This window comes from Hylaeus anthracinus, unplaced genomic scaffold, assembly GCF_026225885.1.
Source record: "Hylaeus anthracinus isolate JK02 unplaced genomic scaffold, UHH_iyHylAnth1.0_haploid 11985, whole genome shotgun sequence".
Classification (NCBI taxonomy): Eukaryota; Metazoa; Arthropoda; class Insecta; order Hymenoptera; family Colletidae; genus Hylaeus; species Hylaeus anthracinus.
In genome coordinates this window covers 4,739,105-4,765,223 of record NW_026534333.1, presented here as the reverse complement: position 1 = coordinate 4,765,223, position 26,119 = coordinate 4,739,105, and the positions used below count along the sequence as shown (strand labels likewise).

The window sequence follows — 26,119 nt, the reverse complement described above, 5'->3', positions numbered from 1 at the left end:
CCAGGGATCCCGTGAAAGAGTCATTTCCATAGCTAAATTTTCTTTCTCTCGAACGAGAGCGAATTTATCCGAATATTATCTCCGTGGCGTTACTAGCTCGTCTTCGTTCCTTTCAAACACTTCGTGGTTCGATTCTCAAACGGTTTGGGGGGAGAGTACAGTCTGTAATCTTGTAGCACATTAGTAACTCTCTGTTTATATTTAATAAAATACCACAGAAATTTTATAGAGAATTGATCAAAGAGTATAGAATAACAAAATCCCTCCTACTTCATGAGTTTGCTTTTAGGGGAGAATACAATTTGTAATTTCGTAGTGCAATGATAATTCTCTATATTCATTTAATAAAAAGCTAGAGAAATTGTATAGAGAATCTACCAAAGAGTAGAGACTCAGGAAATCCCTCATACTCCGCCAGTTTTCCCAACCAAAAAGATCTCCAATCCTCCCCCAAGCCACAGACTTCAAAAAACCCTGATTTCTGCCTGATCTTAAAGCACCCCTTTTTCTCTCAGAAGCGCCGCGCATCCATCCACTGCTGACCCAGAGCTTTACCCCGACGTGGATCTCGCCTGCGATCACGCGAGATCACGCCAGCCATCGTTCGAATTCCCGCGAAGTCAATTATTGGCAGCGTTCAGCCACGATTCTGGCTCCGTCGACGAAATATCCGGGGGACCGATGGTCGCAGGCCGCGCGATCCCCAGAAGGACTTTTCCCACCGGCTCGGAATCGAATCGAAGTTGTCCTCGAGTGGCACGAAAGTACGTCCGCGAGGGAGCCCGCGTGTGACGTCGCGAGCGGAAATAGTCCTGGCCAGAATACGATAATGAGTTTCGGCCGACTTGGCTCGCGGCTTCACGCGCCCTTCGACCTCATGAATTATTTATTTAATTGGCCCCGGAAGATGGACGATGGACACGAAATTGCCGGGGATACGCGGCCTATAAACTTTCACGGTGGCTCCCGAACGGCCTCGCGGCGAGCGTAATTTACACGCTGCCGCGGGACGCGGACTAAAGGGTTCTCCAAAAGGGACTCAATGATATTTCTATTTTTTTAATAAATCCCAGATGGGTCCGGAATGTATCGAATTTGTTCGAACGTGGATTTATAACTCTCTGCATTTAATAAAAAAACCAGAGAAATTTTATTGAGAATTTACCAAAGAGTCGAGAAATCCCTCATATTGCCTTCCTTCTTGTATCAAATTACTACTTTATCTAGCCTAACCTAAGTGCAGGTACCAAAACGTTCTCCAAAAGGAGCTTTACGGTTCTTCTATTCTCGACTCTTTACGGTACACGATAATAAAGTAAAAATAAAATTCAAGCTGCACAGAGGAACAGTTTCAACAACTGTCGAACGTGTTTTGACGAATGAAAACTTTAAATAAAATAGTAAAGCTAAACAAAAGATGGGATAATTTTTAACCCACCTAAGTTCAAAGAGTCAAACATTCACCACACCAAAGGTTTCTCCTCGGATACGAACTCAACTGCTCCAGTAAATCCGACGAGCAAATACATTTTCGACTGCTCCGAAGTCGAGCTTGATCCGTGGAGGCGGGGCATGCTGATTTATGCAGCATTGGCCGAGAGAGAAAAAAATTCCTCGCGCTCCTGAAGGATTCATCGAGCGACGCCAGCACGTACTTCTCGCAGATATGACAAAATCGCGTCTTCCCGGAGCGTCGCGGGCCAGAAACATGGAATCCTAAGGACGTGATCCGGGCTGGGTCAAGGATAAGCAGGATGTGACGTCACGGACCGCCAGGAGATCGATATCCTAGCTACCGAGTGGCGTCACCGCAGAACGCACTGTCTGCTCCTTGTTGACCTTACACGTGCCAATTGTCTTTGGACGAGTGTTACGACGCTTCTTCTTCTTCTTCTTCTTTGACACGGGAACGGGTGTTCCACCTCTAACTCCATCCTCTGATTTACATCTTGTTTGCGTCTACTTGGAAAAACACTGGTGGATCCAAACGCGTCGATGTCTGAGTTCTTGTGCAGAGGTACATGTCCTTCTAGTATCCTCTGTACGAAACGATCAAATGTCAGGAAATCGAATAGTGACGTGTGTAATAAATATACAAAAGGCAAACGATCGTTCTGATATCAATTTTGAATGGCATACAAACAGCGCTAGTAGAGAGACAAAGAAGGAGACATAAGACAAATTGTATATACAAAAATATTGAAATATTAACCCTTTCAGACTCGAGTTATATTTTTTGTCTCGTAGTAATGTAATTTAATTTTAACTTCAACTAAAATTAGGTTGGAAAAATTCCCCAAAAAATCCTAATAGTATAGTTTTCGAGGAAAATTCGCGCTAAACAACAGCGTGGGTAATTTTTAAAATTTGTCTCCTCAATTGTGGACGCCAGGTCTGAAAGGGTCGATACTATAATTCTTATCCGCTAAAACGTCTGACATTGTTATCATTTATTTTTTAACGTCGTTCAACGTCGTTTTAACGTCGTTTCGCGTGTGCCCACGGCATAGTTGTCAGGCGAGGTCTTCTTTGAAACGCAGCAAAGGATTATTCGACGAAGTGTGTAGCTTTCATGTTCGAGGAGTAGCATAGAAATCGTTTGGTCCTCGTTGACCTCACGCGCGCCGATTGTTCCATGTTTCTCTTGCCAAGGCTGGCTCGGAAGAAACCCTTCACGGACAATGATTTCTTTCGGTATGCTGAGGGACGATATGTACACAAGCGATCTATTCTGTGGTCGTCAACAAGGAATCCTTTCCTCCGTGATACGTATTCGTGGATTCTTTTGCATAACAGGAACCGTTCCGAATCTCCCGCGACGCTCAGTGAACAACCTTTAGCCGCCCTTGCACCCTTGACACTTTTATGCATTTGGCTAGAAGTCCGATGTTGACCAGACACTTGACACTTCAAAAATTGATTGCACTCTACGCAGATACTTTTCATTCGATGTCGAATGAAATGTTGTAATTGAGACGTTCACTGCACAAATCGATTAACTCCAGCAGTCAGATAAAAATTGTAACATTACTGACGATTATCTTTTGGCTATTCTTTCTTATTAATTTTATATACCTAAAAGCTACATCTGTATTTATGCATTCTACGATATTTGAATTTATATTGAAAAGGGAATTTTGAAATAACAATGTACATTATTTCGTCGCGTTTCTCAACTTTTTATTTACGAGGTCAATCGATTTGTGCAAGAAACGGCTCAAATGGTACAATTCAATGTGCTAAATTCACGCGATTAGTTCCACATTTTTTAAAACGAAGCGAAAAGCACTTTTACTGATCGTTTCATACTTCTCCATATTACATTTAGTGGCACATATGCGATGCTAGATGCGTGCTGTCGTCTACCTCCCAGTAGGAAAATAGAAGTCAAACTGTAGGATCTGTTCGTGCTGATAAACCCAATCAGCTAATGCATCGGTTCGGGCGAAGCACGCAATTCAACCTGTCGATACCGTATGCGTACGTGAGATAAAAAGTCTACGTTGGTTATAGCCGTTGCTCGACGTCCAGTTCCTCGAGTAGTTTACGAGATTTCATATCTCAAAATGAACGCCTGCAAATGCATCGTGAGATAGCGGTTAAAACAAGCAAGGTAAATCTATCGTTTATGAAAAGAAAATATATCTCCCATTGATACTAATTTCCACGCGGGAAAGAATTACCAAGCCCATAGTCATCGATGCTCAATTCCTTTTGAAAAATAATTTTTGTCTAACAACTCGGTGATTCGTAAAAAGGAAAAATGAGAAAATAGTAATTCTGTGCACTGAATTGTTCCTCTCAAAAAAATTGGCGAAACGTCAATTTACAAGAAATGTTCTCCAAACCCAACGAAGCTATCCCTACCTGATAGAAAGTATCGCAACACAAGATTGTTTCATTATGTATGACCTGTATCTGTCTTTCTCGACTGTATACGGAACAGTTTCGACATCTCTGGTCCTGTTCATAGATGCTGAAGTCCTGCCGAACGCTCAGCATGACGGTACGGGGGCCAGCCTTGGACCCGCGCTGCAGAGTGGGTCATCCGGTGTGGAACACTTCCGGTCGTCAACAATCCTGCAGTTGGATGGACCGTCAAGGCCGTCCAGCCTCTCCGCCGCCTGTTTACCCACCTCGCGACTCGAGGTACTGTCCAAGGACGAGGAAGGTCGAGCTCTGCATCGAACCTGGCCAGTCGCTTGGTTTAATGATCAGGGGCGGCCTCGAATACGGCCTTGGGATTTACGTCACCGGGGTCGACAAGGACAGCGTGGCCGATCGAGCTGGACTCTTGGTAAGAATCGATGACCAAGTGGATTCGTACTTTTGCATCTATTCGCGAACTCGATTCTATACCGTCTAGTTAACCCTTTATAGGACAGAACTCTCTGGGCATTCTTTATTCACTTTTTTCGTAAGAAAAAAAAAACGTACGAGCGTAGAAACTTAAACATGGAAAATTCCTGATTCTTCCTTAGTGTTAATGAATACCAACGACCTGTGAAGGGTTAAGGGTAGTTTTGTAGTCCCTGAGTGACTTCAATGAAAGTGGTATCGAAGAATTGATATTTGGTTTTCGTGCATTCTTACTTGAATCGTTAGTAAAATGTATGTTCGTCGATTATAGATCGTTGATCTTGTAAACAGGAGCGATTCGTTGTTCGATCGATCTAATTTTGAGTTCATGAATAAGGAATGGTACCAATTGACTGGTTGCGTAATGTCAGGAAGAATTAATTAGTCTTCCGTGATGGAACGGGTGCAAGCACTTTGATGACAAAAGTGGATCGAAATGGCACTTCACTGGCTCGCTGCTAACGATCGCGAAGATTTAATGGCGTTTGAAAGGCAAGCACTTAGGGGCGCTCCCAGTTTTCGTTCGTGGACCAGGTCTGCCGTGATTGGACGAGAAGGATTGACGATCGCTTTTTCAATACTCGAAACGCTTCGATCTCTCGTTACGATGTGTTACGATATCAAGTTCTTATGAAATGAATTGAACATAATGGAAATTACGAAATTAAAGAAATTAAAGAAATATACTGGGGAAATGGATGGATAACGAGAGAGAAATGAAAGACAACAAAGAATATATGAAGGAGAAATGAAAAGAAAACTCAGAGAGAAATTAAAGAGAAAGAAATATCAGTCATAGTTTTACACTTAAATTTTAAGTAGAAATATGGGATAATACACGAGGATTTGTACAAATTTCAAAATATACAAAATACGTGTTGGACTATTGAGAAGATAGGTAACACTTTATTAGGTTTGGTGTTTTCAAATGAATCTTTCATTATAAATACGTACGTGTGCAAAGTTTATTCATATATATATATATAATGAAAACTTCATCCAAAATGGTCAAGCCTGAACTTGGACAAATTTCTTCGATAGACATAGAGGTTTATTTATAATTAACAAGGGAATAAATTAATACATTCCTTCCATTTGTTTTCTCTTCAGGTAGGCGATCAGATCATCGAGGTAAACGGTCAGAACTTCGAGGAAGCAACCCACGACGAGGCGGTGCAGATACTGAAGACGAACAAGAGGATGACGCTTCTGATCCGCGACGTGGGAAAAGTGCCGCACTCGTGCACCACCAGCCAGCCTATCGTCATGCCAACGTCTAGGTACCCAGATCACGATCCCATGCTCCTGGAGAGCCCTGGAAACCATCGACCACCGAGTCCTTCGTAAGAAACATCTGTTCCTCTGAAATTGCATCGTTTTAATTACCATTACCGCCGTCGCGCAGAAATTACCGCGAATTACCGTTCCAGCGTGTAGTCACAATTAAAAGCTGCTGTTAAGGTCACTTGTGCGAGCCGAATGCATAATGGCGACAAAGGGGGTAGCTCGGGCACCTAAATTATCGAGGCACCATTCGTTAGGTTTCGAGGAACTATGTATAAACGCGCGATTATTTATCGATAACGTAATATGGAAAGTTATCGAGAAATGTAACTTTGAAACAAATGCGTGAAATATACAATAAACCTGTATATATTAGGGGGACCAAAATGTAACGTCATTTCTTTCACATTAAATTCAAATACATTCTTAATAAGTTTCTTAATAACTTTTTGCCATCCAGTGTGCAAATTTTCAATGCCAGATCGATAAAAATTAATGAGCTGATGGATGATAAACAAGTATCGCGTGTCGCAGAAACGAAACTATTTTCCGGTCCACCTAATATATATAAATCTGTTGCTGTTTTGCTGTATTTGTATTTTGCGAACCTTTTTCTTTATTTTTCGTTTAGTATCGCCAGCGATTGGAGACACAGAGGCGGCGTGCACACAGTGTCTGCTGCGACGGCCGCAATGGTGGAGGAAAAGGCGAGGGTGGTCCTCGCGAGGAGCGAGAGGGCTGCGCTTTCTCAGCTCCTGGCCGATTACAGGACCCGTCGATTGACAATCGAGGAGCTGGTGGTCAGTTTGGGCGACTTGTTGAACACCCACGAGAAACTGACCCTGCTCACCGAGCTCAGGGAGCTCGTCGACAGCAAGGACAGGGCCGCCTTCGACGATCTCGTTTACAGCAGGCCTCGAGTAGCCATCGCAAGGGTACGGTTCGCACAATAAACGATATCAATCTCGGAGATATCGAGGACGAGCTATACGTAACAGGGACAACTTGAATTTGATCGGTGCTCGATTGATTATTAAATGAAATACTATTGAAAACAAAAGAAAGATAAACGAATTCGAATCGCGTGAATCGGGATATCAGAGTGAAATTAACTTTTCGGATTAGGTGTCACGCGAAAAAGACGCGGGCGTGTTCGAAATGACTCAGTAATTTTTATTCGCGTTTCAGAGAAAAGGCGACCGCGCCCATTCGGATCTGATAGTGACACCCTCCCTCCACGATCTTCCGGTAAGTGAACAAACAGTCATGCATCGTACACACACGTCCCACGAATTACGTTCACACGAATCTCACCTGTCACACGGTATTTTCTCTCTACTCATCTGCCCGTCTCTTGGGACGTGTTTAGAAACTCTGTCTCTGTCTTTCTCACTCTCTGTTCTGCGTTGTCCACTGTAACTGTTAGATACGTAACTGTTTCTCGTCTCTACCTTTCTGTCGTCGACTTGTCGCGAGCAACCTTCGATGAGATACCTGTCCCGAAGCGGAAGCTGTCACCAGGCAACGCGAAGCTGTTGTTTCACCTCACGTTAGAGGGTGACGAATTTACGGTCCCAACGTCGAATTCCGTCCCTTAATTTTTTTTTGTTAAGACCTCTGCGGTCCGTACAGATAATTACACGTATTATATTAAATATAATATAATATGTACGTGGAATACACTTGACACGCTGACGCAGTGACTGTGACTCTGGCATGGATAATGACGGCGATGAAGACGAAGATGACTACACGCGAGAACAACGATCGCGATGCTGACGATGGACAGTGACAACGACGGACGACAGCGACAACAGATATTAATGACGATGGACGAAGACCATAGACTACAATAACGAAGATATATCCGTACATCGTGCATGTATTCTCCATACCTACGCATATCCGGGCACAGAAGGTGCACTCGCACAAAACCTACCTACCTGCACGAGAGCAGGCCTCGTTTTCGATACTCCTTAGGCCTCCGGAAAGGTAAGTGACCGATCCTAATACGATCCTGATAACTAACCGTCAGCGCTTCCCTGGGACAGGATGTTCTCGCGGGTCTCTCGCGAGGAGAGGACGCGATCCGGTATGCTCGTGTCCCCACCCTCACTTGAATGTATCCAGTTAGATCGCAAAGGATTCCCGAAACGATAAGCGGCCGGAAACGAGTCGAGGCGCGCGCGTGTCGATCGGTTCGGGCAGGAAACGAGCGAACGGGAAAGAAAGAGACGTTTAGCAGACGGAGGAGAACGGAAAGCTCATCGTCGGGGTTGGAGAGGTGCGAGGAGGCGACGGATATAACGTCGACGAGAAGAGCCCGTCCGCTGGGACGAAGACCGAAGAAATTCCTGGAGAACGTCCAACGGGAATCATCGAATTACCCAGACACGTCTCGCGTCTATTAAGGGGAAACGTCGATCCGAGAGACGAACTTTTATTTTTGCTTAATTGCTCTCGGCTATCGCGGTGACCCGTGAAGCATGACTCGGTGGATCCTCCCTGCAACCTCCGTCTTCTTCTTCTGTATTCTTTTCTGTTCGTAGGAGCATCTTCTCGGTCTTTCTTCTGTCGCTTCTTCTAATACTAGTAATACTTCTTGACTACTATCACTCTTTCTCTATTTCTCTCTATTTCTCTCTCTCTCTCTCTCTCTCTCTCGCTCTCTCTCTCTCGCTCTCTCTCTCTCTTTCTCTCTCTATCTCTCTCTCTTTCTCTCTGCTTATGATTTCGCTTAGTGGTAGTGCGCTTTCTGACTATCGTCGCACCGTCTTCGGGCTGCGTCGATGTCGCGTTTCAGACGGAGATGAGCAGAACATTACTCTAAAATTGTTGTACAAGTCGGATTGCAATTTTTATCGAAGTAAATAGAATATTGATCGTAATTTTGTACTTTGTTTGGTACTCGTGTCTGTTATAAGTACTACTCTGTATTTAATATGAGTTTCATTTTCTTTTGTAGATAGAAAATAGAATTACCGATTCTGTACATTTCATTTATTTTGAACCTTCTTTAAATTATTAAAATAAGAGCAAATCTTTTCCTTTTCATTCTCGTCAAACATCGAACTGTATTCATTCTCAAAAGATCCAGTAAAATGATAACGAACTATCGCGTCAAAGAACAAAGCGACAAAGAGTATTGATAGTGACTTTAAAATTTCTTACTTCAAAAGTTTCACGTTATTCTGCCCGTCTCCATTTTTGTAACACCTTTCCAATCGACTTGTCTCGTGTAGTGCTTGAGACGTGACAGTGCACGAATATTTGAAGCCTGAAACAAAACAAAACCACTTCAGGGCAACTCGGCTTTTCAGCAGAACTAGGTTCCACTCTGAAGAATAATTGTGGAAGTAAGAAGTGAAGGGCTTCGAATATTTTCACCATCACGTCCCTGGATGCGATAGGTTAGAATGCTTACGATTGGGATGCGTAGAATGCCGCTATTAGAAGCGAACAGTTTGCCTCTGGTTTTCTTTTCACGCTAACTACATCGGGGGAGACGGTACAAATTGCGACCTTTTCGAACGAGTTCGCCTGAGCTTTGCTGGATTTCTGTTTCGTTCCATCCTACGTCGATCGAGTGTGGGATGAAATCATAAAAATTAGAATATTCTCTGAAAATTTCTTGATATGCTTGCAAAGTTCGATGATTATTCGCCAGAATTTAACACAAATTATGGATCCACTAACGTCCCCGTAATTCATTAATAGCTAAACGAGCAACAGAACAATCTCAATAATTTTCTGTCACCTTTTCCATTTTAGTTACATCGCGAGGAAAACGATCTCGTTTTCGTAATTATATAAAATTCCTCAATTTCCTACGATCTACATTAACTTCCATCGCTTGAAAAATCGATCACACTTACAGGAATTTCAACGTTTAAAGGTCGTAAAAAGTCCATCGTGAATCGACAAGAACGAGTTCGATCGCGCACTCGATCGCAGGACGCTGTAGTTCGCCGAAGATCACGGTTCAGGGGGCGAAAAAGTTTTTCGCGAAAGCTTACTAAGCTTCTGTCGCACGGTGTTTCGCACGCGGGATCGGCAAGTGAAAAAAAAAAATGAAAAAGATCCATGAAGATCCTGCCGGCCTTATCCAAAGCTCGGGCAAGCTCGCTGACGGCCGGTTTCGTAGCCAACGAGTTTAAACGAGCGCCAACGTTAATCTCGAACGACTCTTCGACAAAGTGGTCCCCGTTGAAACGTAACTTTCGCCCGGAAACCACCCCCCGTTTGGGTTTCGTTCGCTTTGTTCTTTGACTTTCCTGTTTTAGTGTCAGCTTCACAGTGATGTCCCTTTACCTCGGTACCTAAAACTTTGCGCTCCGCTTACCAGGCCGGTACGAATCGTGAAAGCGACTCGGGACACCGAGAAAACGGTTGGCCCTTTAAAGGGACGAGCCGATGAATCTTTTGAAATTTTGTTGCACGAGATGACTTAAATTCTGAGGGAAGAATTCAATGATGAAATGAAATCGAAGGTATTCTTGTCTCCTATATTTAGAAAAGAATATTATTATTATTTGTAGTGTCCACGCCTCCCATACCCAACAATAAGGAGTCAAATAAGAACACGAAACGTAGGGTACGGGATTGGTCGCGTAGGTAAAGCGGTCGACTGTGGATCCGAGGATCGTGGGTTCTCGAATCTCCGTGCCTTATTTTTCGTATAGACTTCTACATATTATTATTATTATTAAGGAACACACATGTCTCTATAATCGCCAGTTTAAGTACATATAAAAGTTCAGCAATAATGAAAATATTTCTTTCTCGAATTAAATATAGTTTCCACAATTTTTAGCTTAATATAGAATATAATCGCGTATACTTAATCAGATACTTAAACAGAATAATGACAAGTATATTATGTTGGTCCAAATAATATAGCTTAATGAATATTCCCAGATCACTAAAATTATTAATATTTTGCATCAAAGTTAAAGCTTTAGAAGTATCTCTAAAATGTTCTTAATTGGACAAATTGTTTACGATTGAATTATACTGTAATATGTAAATTAAGACAACGTGGACTCGCGTCGAACACCTTGGTCCGGCAAAGGTTAATTGACTCGAGGACGAGGGTTCGTTTTCGTTGAGATCTGTGGACAAATCGATCGGGTGACCGTTGATTAACGACGACCGAGTTGCCAACGCTTTCATGGTTCACGGTCCTGCGACCTGGCCGCGAGTTTCGTGATCTTCGAACGGAAGAGAGCCGACGGAAATCGTCGTAAATCATGCGTTGTCTGCGCACTGTGACAAACGTCACGGGCGCGACCATGCACGCGACGATGATCGATGATAGATTGCCCCTGAATTGGCATATTGACCCGGTGCTTTTGTGGCTAATTAATCTGCGACTTCGATGACTGGAGGCACGACAGATTGGCGCGATTAATCGACGCGTCATTATTTTCCGCGAACAATTTGAGAAAAATAACGGCTCGAAACGTTTATGAAAAGCTGTACCAGAGTTTTATTCGAATTTCATATATTTTGAGTTATTATTATATATATCTTTAATGTATTTTCAAAGTTAGCTTTTCGGAGTTTCTAAACTTCTTGATTATTTTCCGTCGTCCTACTCCAGTGATCGAGTTCCAAACGCTGGTTTTTTGAAAGTTTTGTTCACGGTTTGGTCTTGGAAAACGACTGTATCAAATCATGCTATCTCTCGTACCTTTCTCATGATTGTCACTTACATTCGCAATGTCATCCCTGAAATACAGTTAAGCTGGACACTTCAAATTTGAAACCAAAGTGGGACGAGAGTATCTGTTTAATTCCGTTTATTAAACGAGCCGAGGAGTTCCAAGAAGAATACTGAACGTACCAATCGATATAATTCCTCGGTATAACACGTGCTTTCTTTTCTTTAACACGCCAAGTAGGGTTTATTTAAATTGCACACATGTGTTCGATCACAGTTTTCAGTTCTTTGCTTCGATTTTCATATGACACTTCTATTTAAAAATTTGGAAATTCCGAGACGTTAAATTTAATCAATTTAATTTATTTGTCGAAGACGAATCCAAGTTAAGGCACCGTTTCACTTAATTTTCGACATTCCGAGACGTTAAATTTAACGTTAAATTTTATATCTTAAAGACGAACCCAAGTTAGAATCGTATAATAAACAGAACGAAATAAATGCGTAATAAATGGTTCTCCACTTTGGTTTTAATTTTGAATCGAACTCGCAACCCCCACGAGCGATCGTCCACGGAATCGGACACTTTGAGGTCGTTGAAATCGAGGGATCGATTAGAGGGAAAGTAAGAACGAAAGAGGAAGTGCTCGTTGGCCGTCGAAACCGGATGCAATGTAGCAATGGAACGGCAAACGGCATGACGGGATCTGGTGATTTCTCGCAGAGGGGTGTACCCGGTGGTTGTTGCCGTCCGGGACGACTGGTGGACGTCGAGGGAGATCCCCTAGGAGTGACGGGACCTCTCCTGCCGCGGGATAACCAGGAATATAGATCGCCGAGCGAGGACAGCGGTCTCGGGGCCGACATGCCCAGGACCAGGTCGAGAAGATTTCAATCGAAAGAGAACACCTTTTGTCGTTTCTCTTCAGCAACCCTTCGAGCTTCTCTTGAATCTCTCGTGACCTTGCGAAAATCAAAATTGAATCTTTTCGTCGCGATTGCCGAGCAAAAATCCCGCTGCAAAGTCAGGTTTATTTAATTCGTTCCAGAGAGTCGAGCGTTCAGGTTTGCCTCCAAGAACGAGCAAGTTTGCGAACGGCGCTCGATAAGTAATTCAATTTCGTCGAGTGTTTCCGAAGACGTAAACAACGATTTGCCTCGAATCGAACCGATTTCTCTTGTTTGACTATTTTCAAACGACTCCTCAAACTTTCAATTTTTATACCGAGAGGGTGTAAATTAAATGGTCGAAATGTCCATTAATTAAATAGATTAGCTGTTCTGGTTCAAACTATACGATATTCTATAATACTCATACTTGCAAAATGAGCTTCTACGACTCCAAAAATCAATCAACGCTGAACGTAGACTGTCTAAATAAATCCATAAACCTCGGACTATATTAAAATGAAAATTCTACCTCGATCTTTCAAAACACTCGATAGAACATCGACCATCCCCTATCGAAACATCTCCAAACACTCCCTTCGTTTCCCCAACAAAGATCACCTCGCTCCGGTATTCTTTCGATATACTTCCTCTACGATTCGTAGCCGGATTCCTCGACTTCCGGAGGGCAGGGACGGAGAAGCCGATGTTCATCCTTAATTGATCAGCGAGTTCGACTGCTAGGGGGAGAAAAAAAGGTGTACCGCGCGATTCCAAGCTCGCCGGGTTAACTGGTAATGGCGTTTCCGTGTCGGATATAAGAGGTACATCGATATTTCATTTCCTAGAAGGCCTGATCTGACTTTGGTATCTATCCCTCCACGCAGCCCCTTCGACACCCCTCGCGGCCGGCGGCAAGAAAGTACACGAGCGTGCAGAGAGTGCGGGGGAGGTAAATAGCAGCACGTACGTGTGAAAACACCGCGTCCTTGTGTCCACGCGTGGGCGGTGGTGGTCGATTCGCGTGGGTGCGCGCAGGGTGTATCGCTGGTCAGTTTTATGGATCAGCCGATTAATTTAGGACGGGGAAGGAATTTTTTTTTTTTATTTTTTGAAGACGTTCAGAGGCCCCTGGGATCGAATTAAATCGGATCAGAAGGTGCCTGGATTTTCCCACTTTCGATATGTTCTTGGACGGTGACGTTATGTTTGATTTCCGATTATATCGATAATTGTTTATTTTCTAATTTACCCCCCGAAAATAGGTCCACGTCGAGAACGAAGGGTTGTTTATATTTCACTCGTTATTGGAACCTAATTGGGTTAACGAAGATATATCGAACCCATTCTCATTCTGATTTACCAAAAAATTGACGTACACGTCGTGACATGAAAAGTTGTTTTGAATTTCCATCTCGACGAGTATCTCGCCCGTCGTTCACGGTTAGCTCCCGGGACCGTATATCGAGATATCATCGAACAGGAACGTCCGCGAGTACACGAAGACTGATAGACAGGCTCCGGACACTTGGCGAGTATACGTGTCGCTCCGCGGAATTGGGCGCAAGCAAATTTCGCTCGAATCGATATCCCGACGGCGCGCGAGGAAAATATAGACAGTTCGTGCCTCCGCGAATCGAAAACACAGGAAAATGGAATTTGCATATTTCGACTGGAGCGATATCGGTTTTCAAACGGTATCGGATTACCAGCCGGGGGATTAGACCCCCGATAAATGTTAACCCTTTTATTGATCGTTCAACAGGATATTCAGATTTTCATATCTAGACGGTTATTGTTCGGATCGATTGATTTCCCCCTTTCCCTACGGTTTTTCGTAAACCTGGTTCGCGGTCGGCTGCAAATTAATCTTTCCCCGAGGATAATATATCATCCCTTAACAAGGGTGGCGCGACAGAAAATTTCCACTGTACACAAATAAATGTGCATAATCATGTGCATAATTTGCATCGTGTTTCCTTATTAATATTCTCGGTTATTTTCGGTGTTCGTCAACTGTAGGATATTATTCTTTCGTTTATCCGAATTCGATTACCTTCGCTTTATTTGGAGAAGCTTTCGTACGACTATCCCCAAATTTTGCAGTTTAAATCAAAACTCGTACGACGTCTAATGAAACGAAATCGGCGAACATTGCGTCACGCGCGGCGATAAATTTTTAACAAACAGCTATTATTGGAGCCATCTATCGTATTTTACGTTCTGGTTGAATACGGTCGGTGCGATTATTAATATTAATAACGCTCGGTTATTATTCAAGTAGCATGCGATAGGTGATATCAATCGCTTCAATTATTTTACAGTATATTACGGTATTTTACAGTATCTCTATTATTTCATTTGTTTTGTGAAATCCACTATTTCTAGGGATTTATTTTTAATTCTTATTTAAAAGGTCTCAGTTCGAGATTGGAAAACTGTTTCGCTGATCACAGGAAAATTCTTCATTAATTTTCCCTTTATCTTAATTTTCTTTCGGTGTTAAATGTTATCCTCGTAAATTGTTCCTTTGATATCGACAGAATTCTGTGATTTAATTATCTCACTTTTTCTGCAATTATTTTTTCAAAACACTGTCCTGCGCCTTCCAGACGTCATTCTCAAATTTTATAACTAACATATCGATCCAATTTCTTTTTTATTTTCTCTTCCTACTGTTTTCCACCAGCGATACGTCTGCAAACCGTCGCGACAGTGGCGTTACTTTCGTTCGATACTATTTCGACGATGTTTGAAGGGTGGCAGAGGTGACAGACAAGTCGTGCAACGTCGTGACAGGTTCCCGGAGCGAATTTCCCAAAATCCTCCCACTGCAGTCCAATAACGGAGCTCATGCGGCAAAATGCACGCCTATAGGATGCGCCAGCAGCCCTTGAAAATTTCCTTCTACGATGTTCCGACGCTGGGTCGTATCCCAGGTAACAGAATGAAACAAATGAGTCCCGAGTGAGCGAGTTAACAGTACCACGGTAATCGTTTCGCGAACGAAACGTACCCTGAAAAGGGTCTCTGTGCGCGTTTGTCGCGGGAACGACAATTAGATCTTCGCCTAATCTTCCGCCTTTTGTTCACAAAGCGAGCCGGTGTCGATCCGATCAAGCGAAATTTTGTACTGCGAGACCTTTACATCGAAACGATTAAAGTTAAATTAAATAAAAATACGTTAAATGCAAAATTAAATATTTAGTGGTTCAGTGTACGTAAAATTGATTGGTTTATAAAAAAAAAACTATTTTTATTCTTTTCCGTGAACGTATCGATTGAAAATCTTTGCTATAAAATTTCTAAACCATTCAGAATTTAAGAAGTGACCAAAGGTCAAGATAATGATTAATCTCTGTAGGAAAATAAAAATAAAAATATATTAAACATATTGCGTACGTTGATCTTCTTCGAATGTTAAGAGGAGTCGATCGAGACCTCGAATGTCCAACGGAAAAATTGCTCGAGTTCTCGAGTTTTCGATTGATCGATGGCACACGTGCGACTCTTAAACTCCTACGAAGGGCAAACGGAAATAGATTCGGGCCGCGTGCGCGACTTATGAGCATCCCGTCGCGGTATACGTTCGTCCATGGCTGGCATACGTGGTGCTCATTAAATAATCGATGCCAAACATATAAATAACCCCCTCAGTCTTCGTTTGTTGCTACTCTGGCTCGTATGTGTTCCATACGGCTCTCCGACTTCACCGGGTAAGCCCAGAAAGTAATCGCGTTTCGTTGTATCGATCTATGGATCTTCCACGAGTCGTTCGCGTAGAAGTCGCTGTCGCAAAGGGGAAAGAAAGGTCACTTCCTGAAAAAGAAACTACTTTCCTTGGGCATGAGAACCCCGATACAATCATTCAGAGATTAAATTTTAATTGGATATCGTGCGAATATAATTGTGAATTTTTAGGAGCGCTTCACGCGAACGGTTGAATTTAAGAAAAAAAAAAAACAGATTGTTATTAATATTTAAACGAACACTAGCGTTGTTGTATACATTATGAATGTTCGATCAATTCGGAAAAATTAATTATTTTATTTCGCTCCACTTATTTCACCTAGTGGAACCAGTTTATTTCGATGAGCTGATCAATAATCCCCTGAAATATTTAGTCAACGACTTTTCGCGCTCACTGGTGGCAAACCTGATCGACGCTAAGCTTAAAGGGATGATTTCGCGTAAGAAACTACAGTGAAAATCTCGTGGAATAAGGAAGCTAGTTATTTATCGATTTCGCTCAAGCAAGATCCTTCGTTTAGTGAATTCAACGTTTCGACATCCTGTTTTAAGTCATTTTCAAGGTTAAGTACAATTACGAATCGGTAGCTAGTAGTCTGTTAGGCTCCTATATACTACGAGGGCAATTAACACCTAAACTATACCTTTGACGTCACGTTCCATACGCAAATTATTCGCCGCTGGCACAATGAAACATTTTCTAAACTATTAGGTTGTCCTAAAAGTTTCTTTCGTTTTATTAATAAGTAATACATACACAATATTTTGCTCCATTACTGTTACAACATCAACATCTAAGGAATTAGATAGTCTATTTATATAAACGCTACCGCACAAAATAATTGAGTGCAAATTACGAAAGAAACTTTTGGGACACTCTCAACCCTTCCAGACCTGGCGTTCACAATCGAGTCTAATGTCCTTATTGTGAATATCGAATGTCCTTATTAGTGCGCACGGAGAAAGAACAGATTTTCCTCGAACTATTTACGATTTACCACACTATTAGGATTTCTTTTTTATTTCTTCACGCTAATTTTAGTCCTAGTAAACTTTAAAAATTAAATTACGTTAGCACGAGAGGAAAAAATAATTCAGATCCGAAAGGATCAAACCAAGGATTAAACCACCTTACCTAATCGCAATTATCCATACCGAATAAAATTCCTGCTCTATCCTCGAGTAAATTCCAAGCCGGAAGTCGAAACGTCGAACAAAGGGTCTCGCCTGCGCGAGACTGATAAAACGATCGAAACGATTCGGCTGTCGAAGTACAGCCGAGGTGGTAGACGTGCGTAGATCTGGCACGATTTCCTCCAAGGCACTTGGGATGCACGGCATCGTTAGATCTAGAGGATTCGTCGCGAGACACGACGGTCTCGGCAGGCCGGGTGGTTCTCAAATCTAAATTTTGGCAATTCCAGAGCGGGCTGCAGGAGGGCACAGCAGCATCAGGTGACGACCTCCGACCTCGCCCTCTCCAACGACGACGAGTGCGACAACCAGGTACAGAAAATCGTTCGAGACACCTCTTTCGCGCCGACCCGGGCGCCTCGATGCCCTCGGACGAAATCCTTCGGCTCTTAGGCGAAGCATTGTGTCACTAGCCAGAGAGAGAGAGAGAGAGTTCCCGTCGATTCCTTCGGTGACACGTGAACGCGGTAAAAGGGATCTTTATCGATTTCTTTTCCAGGACTACGAGGACGACCTGGAGAACGGCCGAGGCCGCAGACACAGCTCTCCCGGCGGCTCGCGCGGCAACCCTAGGGACTACGGCCATCACCATCTTCATCCTGACAATCTGGTGAGTCGATCTACCTATATCCCTTTGGGACATCCCCTGTTTCTTTGGGAAAAAAAGTCTCGTATCGACCCAGACGGAATTGACCATTTCGGGAATTCTCGTGCTCGGCATCTCGACCGAACCGTTCGGTTGAGGCTACGATAAGGAAAGCGATTGGCTGTTTTAACTCTTTACACTCGAGAGGTGCCACTACTAGGTTCGACGCAGCAAATCAATCAGCGATAACACGTTCGTTCGGATTTCATTTCTTTGGAACTCGAAGTGTCAAAAAAATGATCGTCGATGAGGCAAAGGTGACCTGATTCTCGAATCTCGAATTAGTTAAGCTCACCGTTCGTGGAAATGTGTCGACATTCGGTATACAGTCTCATTCGGGTCAGTCCCATAAGTACCCTCTATTTTTATTGAAGAAATTTGTCCTAAACAAATGATAGGTTCGATGTCTCCGTATAAATTTTTCATTATAAATATATAAATGCGTAAAGTTTATGTGTGTATGTATTCATATATTTTATTTATTTGGAAACGTTAAGCCTACGATTTAATTTAGACAAACGTGGTCAATAGAGATAGAGGGATTGGTTATGTGTCGAATGGAAAAGTTTAAGCGCAGCGTTAGAAAAATTTTCCGGACTTTCCACCGTGCAAAATTGAATTCATAACTTCAAACGGCGAGTAATTAAATTTCTCGAAGCTCGAACCGAGTACAATTAAATTTCTCGAACTTGAAAGTCTGTAGACGGCACGGGATTTTCATTTGATTATAGTGTCCACTCGGATTGTAACGTGAAACGTGCTACGGGGGAGAGTGCTGTTTAATTAACGGGGAAAAATACTAACAAATAAAGGAAGAAGCAGAAACGTATAAAATAGATTGATGCAGGATAATAAAACAAAAAATACAGATAGAAATAGGGAAACAAGACAGTATTAAATTACTAATCGACACAAATTAACAAATATCGCAACAGTTTCGACGAGTTGAACAGTTCAGCGTGAGTTTTCCTCTTTCCTTTTAAACCAGGAACTACGATAAACAATTCACCTGGTTCGTACAAATAAAACATCAAAATCTGTTCTCGATCTTTAGGGTAAACATTGTGTGAAAGAAAAAGTCAAGGCTTGGCATTGGTTTTCTTGGAATTAATTCCCAATGATGACTTTCCTTTGGAGCAATTTGACTGGCTAATCCTCGTATCGAAAGAAGGGAAAGGCAATGCACGTGCGTTACGCGTATGGGAGCAGAACAAATGTATAATTGAGATAATACAGAAGTTTCTCTGGGACTATTCATATTTCATGACCGGAGTAGTTAACAAAAATAATAGCGAAACTCGTGGATATGTTACACGTTAATAAGGCAGCTGATCGCTAATTTTACTACTACTACGATTTAAGAAGTGCAGATCTCTCGATTTTTGAACGATACAAATTACGTAAAAAATCTTCGTGAAGAGAAAGGATTATCTATAATATAATCAATATAATAATATAGATTAAAATTGTTTTCAAATCCCTAATTAAAACGTTTATCCTCGCCAGAACAAAACACAATGGTCGCAGGTATTTCTAATTCCTCTTTCATCCTAGTCGTGCATCCTTCGTATCTCTGTTGTCAGCGTTCTACTATCGTTGCCAGCTCACGCAGCTTCTGTGCCTCTAATTCGCATTATCGATTCCTTTTGTTAGGATAGTTTTCCGTTCCGCGGAAGATAATGGGATTGATCGGAGCCAATGAACCGTGGCATTTAAATGAACACGATACCGTTAACTCGATCGTTGTCCCGCAAGAATCGACCAATTAAGGAACAGTTACGTGTAACGAGCCACCCTAATTAGTCACCAGGTCGCGATTGCTTTGGAATACAAGACGCGGCGCCTTGATTAGAAGCTCTAAGTTCCGCGCTCGTCGATATCATCGGCTTGCGACGCTTTCGATTCTCCGATCGCCCGAGACTAGTCCCTCGAATATAATTTCACTCGATCCTCACAGCGTATACAATAATTTCTTATAAATTTTAGAATAAAATTCTCCGGTAATCCGATAAAGAGAGTTACCGCAAAATAATACCTAGTATTATTTTCTTAATTCTCAATTATCGATAAACGCGACAGCCGATAACACGTATCGTCTCTTAATTACAAAATATCGAACGTTCTGGGAATAACGTCCTTGCTCGACTTTATTACTGGGTTAAACAATTACTGCTGTAATCAATGGATTTATTTCTCCTCGCTTGCTGCGTTACTTTATTGTGTTTGGAGATGATCTTGTACTCTAGATCTTCGTTTAAAATTTTTATTATTATTATTATTATTACAAAATCGTCGCGATCCTCCTTTGGTTGCAGAAACGAAACAATTTCGAAAAAGGACTTTGTTCTATATTATACGTTTCGATTGTTGGTTTGGATCCCTTGGTTAATTTATTTGTTGCTTGTTAATTTATTTGTTATTCGTAAACGCGAGAATATCGTCGGTAACCTCGATAAATCATTCAAGTACGGTCACGTCTCGAGCGTACGTCCCGATATCTCGCGAGAACTCGTTCCTGTAAGGACGATGATCCAGAGCGATCGGTGTATCTTCTCACGGGTCCATTCCGAAACGAGCTCGATTTACGGACGTTGATCACGCCATGTCGATCCGCGCTCGCCGTCCCGCGTATATCACTCGTACAAGCGCGCGCGTCTCTCGGTGATCCAGAACCAGCAGAAGGAAGGTGTTCTTCGGGCCTGAATTAATTATCGACGCGCGATCGATCATGGTGCAGCGGATAACGGACGGACCGTTCGTGCCGCGGAACGTCTCTATTTCCACGGTGGTTAGCGTCGATGGACTTTTGCTGGCCTTGAGGGGGGGAGATCGTCGACCGAGCGCGAGAGTTCTTGATATCCTTGGAGAAGAGGCTGAGATTGAGGAAAGGCCACCCTCGGTCTTCGTTTTTCCTTCCACGAAAGACGCTCAAGCGCCTCTCGGTGAATCCCGCGACCAATAAAAACGACCCTGGAAATCGCAGAACAAACTGGGAAGGGCTGATTCTTCGAGGAAAAGCACAATCTGTGTGTTATAATTTACCACGGATTTTATTGTTTTTTCTTCGCTGTGGAATTACCATACTCGAGTAAATAAACATGCTCAGAGTTTATATACAATCGTTTTCAGATCCGTATGTACATATACAATGTCCAATATTGCGTCCAAGTAACTAATTCAATTTCTTTTCCATAAATAACTTACGTAGAATGGTAGCTTGTCAACTAAAACTTAATCTACTCCGTCGTACCTTCAGAGAACGTTTCGTGTGCACGTATCTGCGGGTGAATTAGGCTTGTTTTCTAGGCTTGTTTTCAGATTTTATTGTACTCTTCCTGATATTGCGGTACGAGCTACGAGAATTTACTACGAAAAAATTGCACGTTATTTTTCATTTAATAAAACGATGTTTCTAATAAAGGAATGAGTACAAGTCTTACGCTTACTTTACGATCTACTCGTTTGTACATTTAAATGTGAGCGGGGAAAATAGTTTGCGGGAGCTCATACTTTCGCGAGGGTGAGTCACGATGTTCCTAGAGACGTTACTACTTTCTTCTCGTTGGCAACTTGTACGAGTCAAATAGTTCTATGATGGACTCGTGATTTCGAAATCCCTTTTTAAGGTGTTACTAGTATTTAGTTAACGGAATACAAGTCCACTAATTCTTTGATGAATTCATGTTTTAAAAATCCCTTATTAAGATATTACTACTATTTTATTATTGGCAACTTGTACGAGTCCACTAATTCTTCGATTAACTCATGTTATGTAAATCCCTTTTTAAGACGTTACTAGTATCTTGTTATCGGGAACTTGCACAGGTCCACTAATTCTTCAAATTCTTCGATCAACTTACACTTTAACAGCCCCTTCTTAAGACAGGAGACTCCCATCGAGAAAATAAGCCCCGAAAAGAATCGAACTGCTGGTCCAAGCTGGCCCAGAATACCTCCCATTAAAGCTCTCGTGTAAAACCAACGCACCCTAAAATCGATCCAATCTCCAGCCAAACAAACTCCGTCGTCCGTTTCCTAAAACGATCGTCGACTCTGTCTTCGAGTCGCGGCGAGGGGGAGGGGGGCGAGGGTGTAGACTAACGAAAAGGCGAAACGATTCGCCATCGAATCACGGAAAGGGACACTCGACGACGACGGGGTCCCCGTGACGAGGATCCTCGAGGGTTGTGATTGCTCGATGAATTACGGTGCCCCTTGTCGACGATTAGCCGGTCAGAGCTTGTCCTGGAACGCTTGTCGCAGCTCCTCCGTGGCCTTCGCCACGTCCTGGTTCTGCCTCAGGTGAATTTCCGGTCGCACGTGCTGCACCGTGGAATTGGACCGTCTGATGGAGTTCCCGGTGCCGAATTTCGGCCGTGGGATTCTCACGCGTTGCACGTCGCATAGCCAGGACTCCATGGTTCTCCTTTTTCGGTCGGCCTGAAACAAAACCGGACGGACGATTCCTCTTAATCAGGCTCCGTTAGGACGTGACCGTGATACAGGTAGGAGGGGGAAGAGAGCTTGTTGACTCCGGTAGGCCGTGGGTTTCTTAACCTTTCCTAAGCTCGCGGTTCAGGAATTAGTTAAATTAGTTAATTACTCCTGAGGGCAACCAGTAACCGACCTTCTTGTTGATTTGGCTCTTACTGTCTCTCCGTACTCTCCGCAAACTGTTTATCTTCTGTTTGTTGATTTTTTCTTGGCAGGCTCGCCAACCTCTTCGCGTTCGACGAACGCGCAGTATAAATTTTGCGCGCGAGCCGACTTTAAAAATGGAATGTATACCAGGCAAACTAAACTTTCGCTAATAATTTCAATTCTCGTTTTATCTTACCATAAACGAGATTTATCTTAACGAGATTTATTTAACTATTATTAAAACTGACGAAAATTGATCCTGTTAATTGGCCGTTGGCCTGTTTAATTCCCCTAATCGCGTAAACACGAGCGACACTTTTTTCCGTTCTCGGTGTAATGCAATAAAGAACGAACGGCGACGTCGTTGTCATTGGCAGTCGAGGGCAATGGGTCAGGCAACATACGTGACAAAAAAAGAGAAGAATGTCACTGGGCCACATAGGCTGGACGTTCCAGCAGCCTGATCCGAATCTTAATCGGAAAATCAGACGCCGTGCGTCGCTCGTTGTCGTTACTGGGTCGCGTCAACTCCCGAACGGGCAGAAGGAATTTTCCAGTTCCTTCGAGTCAAAGTGCGATCCGAACGATGTCGCAGAAGACCTCTCCATTGCAATTAGAAAGTTACAGACCGGTACGGGGTCGTTAACACTCGACGAATTCGTCGAATTTTCTTCGATACTTCGTTAATTTTTTCTTCTTGCAAGATAAAAAAAAAATATTCTATTCTACGTCGCACAAAGCAAAGACAATTGTTACAGCTTGCACGATCTCGAAATTAGAGAAACGTCGAAATGAATTCGATTGGCGAATGTTCGAGAGACTGCGATCATTAAATGTGTCCCCGTTCCGCAGGAAGTTCAAAGTTCGTTCACCGCCATCAATCTCGCCTGACCACCCTTCGATTCCTCGAATCGTAATTTAATTTACTTAAACGTCGGACCGCGAAAGGAAACCCGACTGTTGCTTCGCAAGAAAGAATCTATTACGACGACGATGCAATTAAACCTTTGCGATCAGCTAACAGCCGCGTGGTAAATTAATTGTTTGGAAAAATATTAAACCACTGTAAATTGAACGCAAAGGAACACGTGGATCTTACTTCTCGATGTTCTGTGACTTCTATAAAAAAAATGTTAAAAATTGACGAGTTCGACCAAGCTTGAGTTACATATTAACCCTTTGGACTCGAGAGGACCCATTAAGTTTCACGCAGCAAATCTACGATATCTAATGTTTCTTTGGGTTTAAATTCTGTGGAGCTCGAAGTGTCGATAGAATGATTGTCGGTGAGGTAAAGGTGACCTTATTCTCAAATCTGGATAGCTTAGAATTCATGGCAATAGAATGCTAAGAAACATCTCGAGTTGCTGATAGATACTAGAAAAAAAGCCCTCGAGTCCAAAGGGTTAATTATCCCAAGATTTAAATATAAATTGAATATAGTGAAATTGAATATAGTACCGAAGAATTTGTTAAGTATCGAGCAGACGTAATAAACATCCGTTGAAAATGGTGGCTCCCAGCCGAGCTCCAAGTCGCGTTTGAGTTCGGGGAACGATTCGATCTGGCAAGGTTTTATGATCTTGTTTACGTCCGGTCTTCCAAGGACCGTAGGACGGGAATGATGTGTCGATAGTATCGCAAGCTGAGCTACGGAAAGCTCTGGTTTTCTGGGTCTCCATAGAAAACGACGCCATTCCGACGTATTATTATCCTTCTGGAAATACGTTCCATCGCTGGGACTGGAAAATCGAGGAAACCGAGACGACCCGATGTAGATGCAATGATATTCGAGCAGGAAACGCTGTTTGCCGAGTGTATTACGTTAAGACGCACCTGAGAGTGAACATATTCGATTTCATCATTATTCGAAGCCTGTGTGGAATCTCAAATGACCAGAAGACTCAACGAATCCTATGTAAGAGAATCACGTAGAAAAGAAAAACTATTGGCTACAGAAATGAATTCTCTATCTTCGCATTGAAATGTTTATAATTCCAGTTTAAACAGTTTCATAGGAATGAAATACGCAGCTTCCTTTGACATTTAGTTTTACAACTATAAGTGGTTATACAACTAATAAGTTCTCTTTATAAATACGTGGTAGAAGTTCCATATCTAATATATAGTAAATTAACGACTCATAAAATTAATTAAATAAAATAAAAATTCCTCAAAAAAATTCTTCCAAAGTCACTCGCGTCACAATTATTGTATTTCCCATCCACTTAGTGCCGTCGAAACGAAGTCGAACGAACGGGTTGCAATTCGACGTCCACGATCGATGTGTCCGCCTCGGATTTCACGGTGGCAGTTTTGTTAAACGGTGAAAGGAGCGTTTCGAGGGACGATAAGAAACGATCAAACCGGTTAAAAATATGGATTCCCACACTCGGTGCTCGGATACCGTACAGAATAAACAGTTAGTTGTAGTCGAGAGGGCAACCCGCGGTGAACCGAACAGAAACGCTACCGAGTGCACGCTAGTTTTCGTTAATCGGACGATCTCCGTTGTCGTCACTCGACAAATTCTCTCCCGTCGAAACCCGCAGCGAATCTTGGCAGAAGCGATGGTCGACGTTCAGCTCGTACACGTGGGAACAAATCGACTTTTCGTTTTAGGTGGCCTGGTGCAAAACGTGCCAAAATGATTCTTATAAAGATACATACAAAAAGAAAAGAACGATGAAGATAGGAACGTAGAATTTTTGTGAACCAAAGTCAACAAGTCTCAACTCAGTTGGTCGTAAACCATAGAACCAGAGTAGCCCGTCTACAAAATTATGGTTGTAGGCTATGATTTTCATTTAATTAATTTCTATGCTGTCATCTGTTAACGATCGAGGAAATTTGAACATACTTTGGTTTTATAGAACATCCTATCAGCTATGAGTTTTAAGTTTTAAGCCATGACTCAATTTTTGTTCAAAATGTCACTTAGACCACTCTGGTTCTCAAGGCCTCATATATTTCGACACATTTTATCGATCAACCTTAAACAGCATTACGAATCCTCCATTTTGTCGAAGAATCATATTTCGCGTTCTTTGACGCTACAATTTAGAAATTTCCGAATCGCGAGTCGCGCTGTTGCGAAACGTCCATTCGATCATCGATAACGCAGCCTTCGTTCCGATGTTTGTGCCAACTGTAAATCATTCGGCTGTTTATTGCTCCCTGTCGTGTCAGCGATTACGTCACCGTTCCCGTCGCTCCGGAATCGGCTAAGTCATCGAGAAATCAGGATTTTTGCCTCGTGTGATCCCCGCCGCGTCAGTTTTTTTTTTTTTTTTTTTTTGTGGTTTCGTTTAATATCGCGCCGGCCAAGGTAAAACGCGAAAACCGCGAGGGAAACACGGCAAGACGAAAACGACGGCGAACGCCCGCTCGGAGTGCGAATCGTTGCGAAATTCGCGAGGTCGCGTGCTCGCTGAAACAACGAAACGCGCAAAAACGGGGATCAAGAGGTACTTTAGCTTTTCCCATTTTTTACAGAATCTTTCGGAAGATTTTCTTTTGTAGTTATTCAAACTACAAGAGGGAAGGTAGATGATTAATACTGACTACATTTTGTACAACTTCCCTTCGCGATACGGATCGTTACGATTAGCAGACACACGTGGACTTTGTGGCTTTACGATACTATCGTATGATTGAGAATCACGAGTAATGAATTATACCTCTTGAAACAGGTA

General features: G+C 42.6%; 1 protein-coding gene across 1 annotated transcript in view; it reads left to right on the top strand.

Moving 5' to 3' along the window:
• LOC128887379 (whirlin-like) overlaps positions 1-26,119 on the top strand; it is a 108,227-nt gene that overhangs the window by 55,137 nt on the left and 26,971 nt on the right. Inside the window, exons 6-12 of the mRNA XM_054143209.1 lie at positions 3,974-4,297; positions 5,470-5,702; positions 6,275-6,578; positions 6,832-6,891; positions 12,030-12,184; positions 17,368-17,449; positions 17,637-17,747. Coding sequence (XP_053999184.1) covers positions 3,974-4,297; positions 5,470-5,702; positions 6,275-6,578; positions 6,832-6,891; positions 12,030-12,184; positions 17,368-17,449; positions 17,637-17,747 — 1,269 coding nt within the window. The remainder of the gene's footprint in view (positions 1-3,973; positions 4,298-5,469; positions 5,703-6,274; positions 6,579-6,831; positions 6,892-12,029; positions 12,185-17,367; positions 17,450-17,636; positions 17,748-26,119) is intronic.